General features: G+C 43.9%; 1 protein-coding gene across 2 annotated transcripts in view; it reads right to left on the reverse strand.

Annotated features, from left to right (window-relative positions):
• The window catches only part of DOC2B (double C2 domain beta), a 1,409,852-nt gene that overhangs the window by 834,412 nt on the left and 563,113 nt on the right, over positions 1–12,327 (reverse strand). For both annotated transcript variants that reach the window (XM_075589564.1, XM_075589563.1), the window contains one exon: positions 5,691–5,765. In XM_075589564.1, the coding sequence (XP_075445679.1) occupies positions 5,691–5,765 (75 nt within the window). The remainder of the gene's footprint in view (positions 1–5,690; positions 5,766–12,327) is intronic.

Genomic DNA, 12,327 nt, shown 5'->3' on the forward strand with positions numbered 1-12,327 from the left:
ACTATCAATTTGATATCAATTAGCTATCTCTCAAAAAGGATGCCAGGTCAAACTCTATGTTTAGACCTTTTGGGGTTAATGTTTTTAGGGTGTATATCCAATAGCTTTCACGCCGCGATATTAGATTGATTTTATCTCCCCCTCTCCAGTTTTGTTTGGGGCAATCTATACCCTTGCAGACCAATCCCTCTGGGTTTTGGTTATGTTTTATTTTGAAGTGATTCGAGACACTATGTGTCTCGAGACCCCTTTTAATATTGTAAATGTGTTCCGCAAAGCGTCTCTTTGATGGTCTACCTGTTCGCCCTACATATTGTAGCCCACAGGGGCATTATAACAGGTAGACCGTAAAGGAGCTTTTACAATTTATGAAGGATTTAATTGGAAATACAACACCTGTTATGTTGGATTTAAATTCCCTACATTTGGTACTGTATTTACAGCCAATGCATTTCCCACATGTGAAGAACCCATTGAGTTCCCTAAGCCATGTGGTGTTGGATTTTTTTGCCACGTCAAATGGACAGCTTGGGGAGAGTTGTAGTTTAAGATTATCTGCCCTTTTAAACACTATTTGGGGAATTTTTGGTAAAATGGTGTTTAATGTTTGGTCTCCCTGTAAGATACCCCAATGTTTTTTAATTATTTGGGTAATTTTCGGGGCCATGGCATTATATTTGGTAATGAATGGAATAAATTCCCCTTCTTTACACTGGCGACACACTTTATTCGAGCTTGGCTAGTCCCACGAATTCGGGTATACCCAGGTGTATTGAGGTTTGTGACTGTTTTCTGCCCGAGTGCATTGAGGTATTTTCCATGCAGGGATTTAAGCATTTTATTCCCGCTGGCTGCAATACTGCACAGTATATATATATACTGCATTACAATTCATGAATTTATGCCATCTGGTAGACACGCGAAGCATTGCAGCCTATTAAATCCTTATCATTATCATTTAACAGATTAGCCGCCCGTCAGCCAGGCATGAACCCAGGCTGGGAAGGCAAACGCAACGGGGCTTGTCAGAGGTGAGGAGCGGCGCATTCCAGGTATCTGCCAGGTACATACTGGGTATTTGCTCGAATAAAGTGTGTCGGTGCAGTAGATTTCTTTTTATTTGGATTCATTACTATTAGATCTTCCCTTGGGATATTTTTTACCGATTCTAGTGCCCTTATTACCTTAGTGTGATTGTATTCCCTATCCATAAATTTATTCGTTAGTTCTTCTGCCTGTATATCGAATATCTCAGTTCTGGAACAATTTCTTTTTGTTCTTAGAAATTGCCCCTTGGGTATATTGTTTATCCATCTTGGATTATGATGACTTGATGCCAACAGGTAAGTGTTGGCATCCACCTTTTTATAAAAGGTTTTTGTCTCGATGGACCCTTCATCTATATATAAAGTTAGATCTAAGAAATCTATGGTTTGGGGACTATTACTAAAGGTAAATTTTAAATTTAATTTGTTTTGATTAAGGTACTCTTGGAATTTACCTTTAGTAATAGTCCCCAAACCATAGATTTCTTAGATCTAACTTTATATATAGATGAAGGGTCCATCGAGACAAAAACCTTTTATAAAAAGGTGGATGCCAACACTTACCTGTTGGCATCAAGTCATCATAATCCAAGATGGATAAACAATATACCCAAGGGGCAATTTCTAAGAACAAAAAGAAATTGTTCCAGAACTGAGATATTCGTTATACAGGCAGAAGAACTAACGAATAAATTTATGGATAGGGAATACAATCACACTAAGGTAATAAGGGCACTAGAATCGGTAAAAAATATCCCAAGGGAAGATCTAATAGTAATGAATCCAAATAAAAAGAAATCTAAAGAAGGGGAATTTATTCCATTCATTACCAAATATAATGCCATGGCCCCGAAAATTACCCAAATAATTAAAAAACATTGGGGTATCTTACAGGGAGACCAAACATTAAACACCATTTTACCAAAAATTCCCCAAATAGTGTTTAAAAGGGCAGATAATCTTAAACTACAACTCTCCCCAAGCTGTCCATTTGACGTGGCAAAAAAATCCAACACCACATGGCTTAGGGAACTCAATGGGTTCTTCACATGTGGGAAATGCATTGGCTGTAAATACAGTACCAAATGTAGGGAATTTAAATCCAACATAACAGGTGTTGTACAGCAGCGGCAGCTCTTATTCGAGCAAATGCCGCTGGCTGTATGAGGCTGGGAAGCGGGTAGCCGCGGCGCGTGGCGGCGCACTGTGACATCACAGTCACAGGTGCGCCCGGCTTCCCCGTCTTCCCCGGCTTCCCCAGGCTTCCCCGACACCCCTGGACATCAAATTAAGGTAAGCGGGGGTGCGGGGAAGCAGAGGGGCAGAGCAGAAGCCGGGCTCGGGGTCCGGAAGGATAGTAAATTGCGCGCGAGGTGGAGGGGGGGTGCGTGTGGGAAACGCGGCGGCGCGCGGATATTACTGGCGGCAGCTGGGGTAGATCCCGGCATGCCGCCGGCATTTAGTGCGATAAAGTATGTCGCTACTGTATTTCCAATTAAATCCTTCATAAATTGTAAAAGCTCCTTTACGGTCTACCTGTTAGAATGGCCCTGTGGGCTACAATATGTAGGGCGAACAGGTAGACCATCAAAGAGACGCTTTGCGGAACACATTTACAATATTAAAAGGGGTCTCGAGACACATAGTGTCTCGAATCACTTCAAAATAAAACATAACCAAAACCCCGAGGGATTGGTCTGCAAGGGTATAGATTGCCCCAAACAAAACTGGAGAGGGGGAGATAAAATCAATCTAATATCGCGGCGTGAAAGCTATTGGATATACACCCTAAAAACATTAACCCCAAAAGGTCTAAACATAGAGTTTGACCTGGCATCATTTTTGAGAGATAGCTAATTGATATCAAATTGATAGTTGATTAATATCAAACATGAAAAATCTGTCAGCCAGCATCATTAAATTCCTATGAGTCCTCTGCTCAATCTGTCCCATATACACTATATGGATACCATTTGAAGTTCCATTTTTATATAAGCTCATTTTAAGTACATAATCAATTAGTACTGTATTAAATGAATTCAGACATGAATGTTTATATATATTTATTTTCATGCATTAGAAATATCAATTGTATTATTTGTTGTTGTTTTTTGATATCATATGTAATACTGTGTGTGAATTGTATTTTAGAAATGTTGTGTTACAGTCTTATTATAACAAGTTTGTGATACAGTTACCATATATGACAGGAGTTTGTAATGAAAACATCAGTACTCCAGTCAATCAGCCCAACACCCCTCTAGGAATAAATATCCTATCAGGGCAAGTCTAGGGCTATTAGTTGTGCTTAAGTAGCACCTTATAACATCAATCAGCCCAATATCCCTCTGGGAATAATTATCCTATCAGGGTGAGTTTAGGGCCAATTAGCTGTGCTTAAATAGCACCATACAACATCCATGCTCCATTACCCCTGAGGAAGTGACGTCAGAGGTCACGAAACGCGCGTAGGGTGGAGCATAGCTGCACGCATTGCTACGTGCTAGTACCAGCTGAGGAGGTTGCTGTTTGAGGTGACGACATCTGAGGTGGACCTGGCGCTCCGATTTGCGGCCGCGAGGAGGAGATACACGCAGGATCCAGCCTCCACGCACATCACAGTTCAGCCCCTCATGCTTGCGGACGGCACATTGTAAATCGTGCAGTTAGATCATCTAGCATGTGAGTGCATTATATGTTGGTCTTTTTATTGTTTTATTAAATTGTACTGTACCACACTATTGGGCCTTTTATCTTTTGTGTACCATTGGGCGGACCGGCCATCTATGGAGCGGGAGCAACACCAGTGGGGAACCCGGTGACAGATATCAATCTCCGGTTTAAAGATACCTTTCAAGGCCTGCATTCACCCATCTAGATGTAAGTATCTAGCAGCTGTGTGAATGAGGCTTCAATACACATGAGATACTGCGCAATGGTTTCCTGTTCTCTTTGATTGCAGATCAACAAACTTCAGAAGAAAACCAGGAAGTCAGACTGTGGACATTTTCCAACCAGTTCTTCAACAAACAGGACTAATTTATCAGGTTCATGCACTTGATAGTGCGCCAAGGACTTTGCTCTCTGTACTAACTGTAAGCAAAGGGCTAGATTTGTTCCTTGCAATTTGTAATATGAAAAGGTTCAACCAAGAGCCTTACTGACACTGAAATTCACTCAATATGAACAAAGCTATGGCAATGTGCACATTTGTGAGAACACAATTTTTTTTAAATAGTTTGGCTTATTTAAATTATACGGCAAAACAGAAATATAAGCACAAAAAACTCACTTATGTCTCACTAAATTACATAGCTATAAATATAAATACATTCCAGCCCCTCGTTGAGACGCAGCTCCACATGTTCAGACTATCCAAAAAGTCTGTGCAAAAGATATCCAATGTGGTAAATCTGTGTACGAAAAAAATGAGGTATATTAGATGGGTCAAAAACCCTTTCTACGGTGGATGATGTCACTTATTCCATACTAAGGGAGAGATCCTCAGCACATATGGAAAAGAGAAATAAAAGAGAAGAGAAAAGAACATTGCGTAAAACCATTTACTGATAAAAATAAGTTAAAAAAAGGAAAGTATAGGAGAGTATAAAGCCTTTACAGAGTATAGAGGTCACCCTGAGCATTCTTTAGGTGCAGTTGAGGTATTTGTGTTCTCCCAGCGCTCCACTCTCCACTCCCACAATCACCTCTGCCAGCTTCCCTGATCGTCACATGCACGGTCGTCCGCTGGTGTTGAAGGACTCATGGGTGCTTCCCCAAATACAGCTCTCCAATCGCCCGATCACTCCAATCAGGTGATTGAAGAGCTGTATTTGTGTTTTACACTAATGTATTTTCTGTTCTCCTTTACTCTTTTATTTTTATTTTCCATATGTGCTGAGGATCTCTCCCTTAGTATGGAATAAGTGATATCATCAACTTTAGAGAGTGTTTGTGACCCATTTATTATCCCAGTTATTTCGCGCCCGGATTTACCACAGTGGATATTTATTTAAATTATTTGATCATTTATTCATTGTCAAATTGGTGGTTAGTGTACAAACAGAAATATGTGGTTGTGGCTGAAAGCAACAAACGGAGGAAGAGAAGAAGCAGCATTGGAGATAAAGGAACCATTGACTTTATTATATCCTACAGTACCTCTTTCTGTTGTGGCTACAGTATAGATGGGTCTGATGGTTATAAACTCAAGACAAATAAAAAATAATAATAATATAATCTGTATTGATGTTAAGTAGATAATGCTCCTGTGCACAAACATACATAACACATTAGCTCCTATATAATACAATGTTACCCAGTCTTTCCATGTCAGGGAAACCTCGCAGTCCTACAGTATACACTAAAATTAAGAAGCCCTTTTACAGCATAGTGAATATGAGATTTTATTTACAAGTGCTTCTGAGCATTTTCTATTCAAACATGTGTAAGAGAGACTTACTGTACGTGAGTTTTTAAATGCACAAACTAACCCTATCGCTACTTGTAAAGAATGATGAAACTTATTTCTGACATGTACAGATGTACAGATACATGTTAATATGAATGAGAAATGTTTAACAGGGTACACCGATAACTAAGAAATAATATACAGTACATACAACAGCAAAAATAAAAACTCACCTTACTAGCGCCAGGAAGTAAGTGTAATTTGACATATGGATCAGAAAGTCCATTGTGGTCCATTGGCTTCAGGCCCTTAAAAAGTAATAAAGAAAATAATTAATTAATAATAATAAATAATTAGGGAACTGAGATGTTCTTTCTGTCAGAATGGCTCTAACATGTCATGTTAATTTACAGTATAAATACAGCTGTACATGGATTACAAAGATACTATTGTACTACAGGGTAAATGTTAAAACACGACAATTAACAAAATACACACATGCTTTTTAAATATATTCTATTGAATGTAACTATATTGGTAGGGTATTTAATCCATTGTAATGCCATTCAGAACATACAGTATATAAAGACCCATTAAGCTAGTGATTTACTATGTGGGTACTACTGTATTCAGTATATTCAAATACAAAAGCTTCTAGAAATGTTAATGCATGTTCCATAATACTATTGCATTTCCATCTGACACGTGCTCTGTCTTCAACTAAACAATATGACAAAATAAAAGTATGCATACACCTTTTTGCCTATGTTTTATTTGGGGTTTGAATGTCGGCACTGTGGATTCTGGCTTCTATAAATATTCTGTCCAATCGTCTATAAACAAACACTCAATAGAAAACATCCTTGATGCCTCAGTATTGGCGCCTATACTTTATTTATTATTTAGCAGTACATTACAGATGTATTAACCTTTATTCCACAATTCAAAATAATAATTACAGTGACAGGTAGTTTTGAAACTACAGCACTTGCTAATAATTATTTATAGAAAAAGGTGGTATGTCTTTATTTATATAGCACCATTTATGTACATAGCGCTTAACAGCAGTGATACCCATGGCAATAATAGAACAGATAATGGGAACAAGAGCTTGAGACATAAAAGTAACATTAGGGAAAAAGAGTCCTGCCCTAAAGAGCTTACAATGTAATTGGTACAGTAAGTAGGAAGAACATGCAGACACAGTAGGAGACTGTTCTGGTAAGTTTGTCTGCAAGAGGTCAAGGTCAATGTATGGAGGTCACGGAGCTACCCATATGCTTATTTAAAGAGGTGTGTTTTAAGATGGATCTTTAAAGATGGATATAGAGAATGCTAATTGGATATCGAGGGAAGTTTTTTAACAGTAGAGCAGCAGAAGAAAGTGATTCTAGCAGCAGCAGTTAAGATAGATTGTAGGGGAGACAGGTGAGAGGCAGGAAGGCCGGACAGCAGAAGGTTACAATAGTCAAGACGGGAGAACATGAGAAACATTGCTCTGTACATCAGGTGTAAAGGTCAGGGGTTGAAAATGTAATTTGTGTGTCATCAGTATAGAGGTAATATTTCAACCCAAGTGATATGTGTCAGGAATCGGCGTTCTCCACGCTCCACACACAAAACACCCCCTTCCCGCAGGGAGTCCCTGGACACACAAAACAAACCTGCCTTACTGGCCTCCACGGCTCCTCGCTCCTGCCGCCGTCGCGGGATCACTCCCCTCAGCGATTCCTCTGCTCAGTGCCGGGCGCGCCCACACCCTCCTGCACGCACACCTGCACGCACACCTGCACCATCCACTGGCTCGGTTCACGCGCGTACACGAGTTACGGAGCACGCTCAGTCTGCACACTCTTCCCGTCCCCCGGACCTCAGGCTCCACCCCCGCACACTGCGCGTGCATACTCAGGTTACCAACAAGACTCACCTGGCCTGTTATGCCTGCACCAATCTGCAGTGTCTACCTGTAGCTCTTCCTGTCCCGCCTCCGTTCCTAATTGGACCTTCCTGCTTTATCTAGCTCCTCTCTGCTCTCAGTCTTTGCTCGACATAGTCTCTGTATGGAAGTACTTCTGGATTCTCTCAGTGTTTTCACAGGTTCTGACGCGGCTTGTACGACTACCTCCTCTGGCTCTCTATCTCGGCACTCCTTGGACAACGCTCACTCTGGTAACCCCTTGAACACGGCTTGGACAACGACCTATCTCCACTCTCCACTCCCTGACTTCAGCGAGGCATCCTTCACTCTATCTCTACCACCGGTACCGGCAAGTATTGTCTACCTTACTACACCTGGCCTGGCAACGCTTCATACCACACTCCGGACACGCCGGCTTTGCTGCGGGTGCGTGTATTACCACTTCCCCCTTCAGCTCAGGGGACGGGTCTGGTCTGCGGGCAGCACCGGCGTAACATTATGTCGAGCCCACAAGACGCAGACCAGACCGAACTTCAACAGTTTCTCTCCAATCTGCTTCAGCAAAACCAGGCCATGGCGGATCAAATTGTGGCACTTACACGCCAGGTCGCAGTACTCTCAGACAGGGTACCGACCGTGACTCCGCCAGATGTAAGCCCCCACTCCGCAAGCGCAGTTAGCAGCTCAGATGTAAGGATTCCTCCCCCCAAGCCTTATGCAGGTGAACCGCAAGATTGTAGGGGTTTCCTAAACCAGTGTGAGGTGCAGTTTGAAATGGCCCCCATCTCTACAATACTGATCGCAAGAAGGTAGCCTACATTTATAACCTCCTCACTGGTAGCGCCCTGGCTTGGGCTTCCCCGGTTTGGGAGCGATGTTCTGACCTTACCCAAGATTACCCGGCATTTAAAGCCGAGTTTCAATGAGTATTCGATTCTCCCGCTCGTCGGGAGATGGCATCTGTTTCTCTGCTACAGATCACTCAGGGATGGCTAATGGTGACACAGTATGCTGTGGAATTCCGGACTCTAGCAGCCGAGACTAACTGGGGACAAGGGGCTCTCGTCTCCGTATTCTGGCAAGGCCTGGCAGATCCCATCAAGGACGAACTCTCTCGCCAATCCAGGCCGGATCAATTGGAGGTCCTCATTGATTTGGCTGTCCGAGTGGATCAACGTATCCAGGTACACCGCTCTGAGCATCAGCGCACTCGCTTCCATAACTTTCAAGTTCCGTTCTCCAGTACTCCCAGCAACACTCCTGCTCCCCCAAGTGCTACCATATCTCTTCGTCCTGCACTGGAGTTGCCAGAGCCAATGCAATTGGGGGTACAATGCATCCGCACACCGATATGGCAGTTCCGCCACGCCGGGGGATTGTGTTTCTACTGCGGATCCATGGAACATCTGGTTCGGGTGTGTCCACTGCGTCCAGGAAACGGGAACACCCAGTGAGTACAGAGGGGCTCTCTCTGGGTGTAATGTCTCCACGTCCCCTTTCTAAAGGTGAACTCCCTAAGAAACTTACATTTCCAGTCTCCCTTTCAGGCGATAAGTTCAAGACTTCTACCACCGCTTTCATTGACTCAGGAGCTGGAGGAAACTTCGTGGATCTTGAATTCGCCAGGTTAAAACGCATACCACTCGTGAGAAAGAAGGTTCCCATCGCACTCGTCGGTATCGATGGACGTCCTCTTACCCCGGCCCACATCTCCTTAGAGACAGCTCCTTTACTTCTGTCCTCACATCTGCACAAGGAGACCTTAGTTCTCGATGCCATTCACGCTCCTGGGATACCATCACCCTTGGTCTTCCTTGGCTACAGCTTAACAATCCTCTCATTGACTGGACTTCCTCTGCTCCCATTTCCTGGAGGCCGAGGTCAGGCGAGACTCATCAACTGCTGGCCAATACCTCTGTTCCCGAAGTTATTCTACCTTCCGTTTACCATCAATTCCGGGACGTTTTCAATAAGGTACAGTCAGACCTCTTGCCACCACACAGGACATACGATTGTCCGATCGACCTAGTTCCAGGTTACTCCCTACCCAAGTCCAAGACCTACCCCTTGTCGTTACCAGAATCTCATGCTATGGATGAATATATCCAGGAGAATCTCAAGAAAGGCTTTATTCGTCACTCCAATTCCCCAGCAGGGGCTGGGTTTTTCTTCATCAAGAAAAAGGACGGGTTGTTGAGGCCTTGCATCGACTACAGGGGTTTAAACCACATAACTATTAAAAATCGTTACCCCCTTCCCCTTATTACCGAACTGTTTGATAAATTACAGGGGCCAAGATTTTTTCCAAGTTGGATCTACGTGGTGCCTATACCTTGGTGCGCATCAGGAAGGGGGATGAATGGAAGACGGCTTTCAACATGCGTAGTGGACACTACGAATATCTGGTAATGCCTTTCGGCTTATGTAATGCTCCCGCTGTCTTCCAGGATTTCATCAACGACGTCTTTCGTAAGGTACTCAATATTTTTGTTATTGTATACTTGGATGATATCCTGATTTTTTCCAAAGATCTCCAGGACCATATACGCCACACCTCCTACGTCCTTTCCCGTCTCCGTGAACACCATTTGTACGTCAAACTGGAGAAGTGCACCTTTCATCAGACCTCTACTCCGTTCCTGGGGTACATCATTTCCGATGAGGGCTTTATGATGGACTCCGGTAAACTTCAAGCAGTCACTGAATGGCCAAGACCCAACTCTCTCAAGGCCATACAACGTTTTTTAGGGTTCGCTAATTATTATCGTAAGTTTATACAGAGTTTTTCCACCATTGTGGCACCCCTTACTCCGCTCACCAAAAAAGGAGCTGATCCTTCTGCTTGGTCATCCGAGGCCATCTCCGCCTTCGAGACACTCAAGGAAGCCTTTACATCCGCACCTATTCTCCATCATCCCAACATTGAACTTCCCTTCGTCCTGGAGGTCGACGCTTCTGATTGCGGCGCTGGTGCCGTTCTTTCTCAGAGACCCACGCCCCAAGATAAGTAACATCACTGTGCATATTTTTCCAAGAAATTCTCGTCTGCCGTCTCGTCTGACGTGGGTAACAGGGAACTTCTGGCCGTGAAGATGGCTCTTCAAGGGTGGAGACACCTGCTGGAGGGGTCGAAAGAGCCGTTTACTATTTTCACGGACCACAAGAACCTTCTTTACATAGAGAACGCTCAACGCCTTGGTCCACGACAGGCTCGTTGGGTTCTTTTTTTTCTCGATTCGATTTTCACCTTTCCTATATCCCCGGGACCAAGAACGTAAAGGCAGACGCACTCTCCCGTATACATTCTTCTGAAGAGAGGCCAGAGGAATCTTTGGAGACTATCCTTCCGCATGAGAGGATTCTCGCCACGTCTTCTTTCAAGAATCTTGACAAGATTTTGCACTCCCAGAGACGCATTCCCAAGGACTTGGTCGTTCCCGACAACAAACTCTTTGTACCTTCCAAATTTGTTCCAGAGGTCCTGTCTTGGGGTCACTCCTCTAAATCTGCAGGTCATCCAGGTTTTAAGAAGACTACTGATCTCATTCGTCGGAATTTCTGGTGGCCAAGGATGTCTCAAGATATTCTGGAGTTTACCCGTGCCTGCCCCACGTGCACTCAAAGCAAGACTCTCCATCAAAAGCCTCAGGGTTTTCTGTTACCCCTTCCAGTTCCCGACTGCCCCTGGTCCCACATTTCGATGGACTTCATCGTGGAGTTGCCCAGGTCCAGAGGAATGAACTTGGTGGTCGTGGACAGGTTCTCGAAGATGTCCCATTTCATTCCACTTAAAGGATTACCCACCTCCCCCGCCCTTGCTGATATCTTTACGGAGCAGATTTTCCGGATTCATGGGATCCCTTCGTCCATTGTTTCTGACAGAGGTTCTCAGTTCGTATCCAAATTTTGGAGAGCTTTCACGAAGAGATTGGGCATCTCTTCTTCTTTCTCTTCCACCTATCATCCTCAGTCCAATGGACAAATGGAGAGAATCAATCAATCCCTGGAGAAGTACCTGAGATGTTTCATATCCGATTTCCAGGATGATTGGGCTCAACTCCTCTCTTGGGCAGAGTATGCCATCAATTCTGCAAAAAACGAGTCCACCCAGGAGTCACCATTCATTATAAATTATGGGTTCCATCCTCCCTGTCTTCCCATCCCCAACATCCCTTCTGGAGTACCAGCCGTAGATGAACGCATTTCTTCCCTCCAAACCGCATTGTCCAGGATTCAGTCTACCCTTCTCAACTCCTCCCGCAGATCGAAACTACAGGCCGATCGTCGTCGTCGTTTGGCGCCCAGTTACAAACCAGGGGATTTGGTATGGCTATCCTCTAAGAATATCCACCTCAAGGTACACTGGCGACACACTTTATTCGAGCTCGGCTAGTCCCACGAATTCGGGTATACCCTGGTGTATTGAGGTTTGTGACTGTTTTCTGCCCGAGTGCATTGAGGTATTTTCCAGGCAGGGATTGAAGCATTTTATTCCCGCTGGCTGCAATACTGCACAGTATATATATATATACTGCATTACAATTCATGAATTTATGCCATCTGGTAGACACGCGAAGCATTGCAGCCTATTAAATCCTAATCATTATCATTTAACAGATCAGCCGCCCGTCAGCCAGGCATGAACCCAGGCTGGGAAGGCAAACACAACGGGGCTTGTCAGAGGTGAGGAGCGGCGCATTCCAGGTATCTGCCAGGTACATACTGGGTATTTGCTCGAATAAAGTGTGTCGGTGCAGTACCATCTCCTAAACTGGCACCTAAGTTCCTGGGTCCCTTCCCTATTTGCGAACAAATCAATCCCGTGGCATTCCGGCTCCAACAACCACCCAGCATGAAGATTCCCAATGTCTTTCATGTGTCTCTTAAAACCATTTATCTCCAGTCACTTCTTTCTGGATCAGACTCGTAAACTGGATCCCATTACTGTACAA

The sequence above is a fragment of the Ascaphus truei genome, chromosome 3, assembly GCF_040206685.1.
Source record: "Ascaphus truei isolate aAscTru1 chromosome 3, aAscTru1.hap1, whole genome shotgun sequence".
In the NCBI taxonomy this organism is placed as follows: domain Eukaryota; kingdom Metazoa; phylum Chordata; class Amphibia; order Anura; family Ascaphidae; genus Ascaphus; species Ascaphus truei.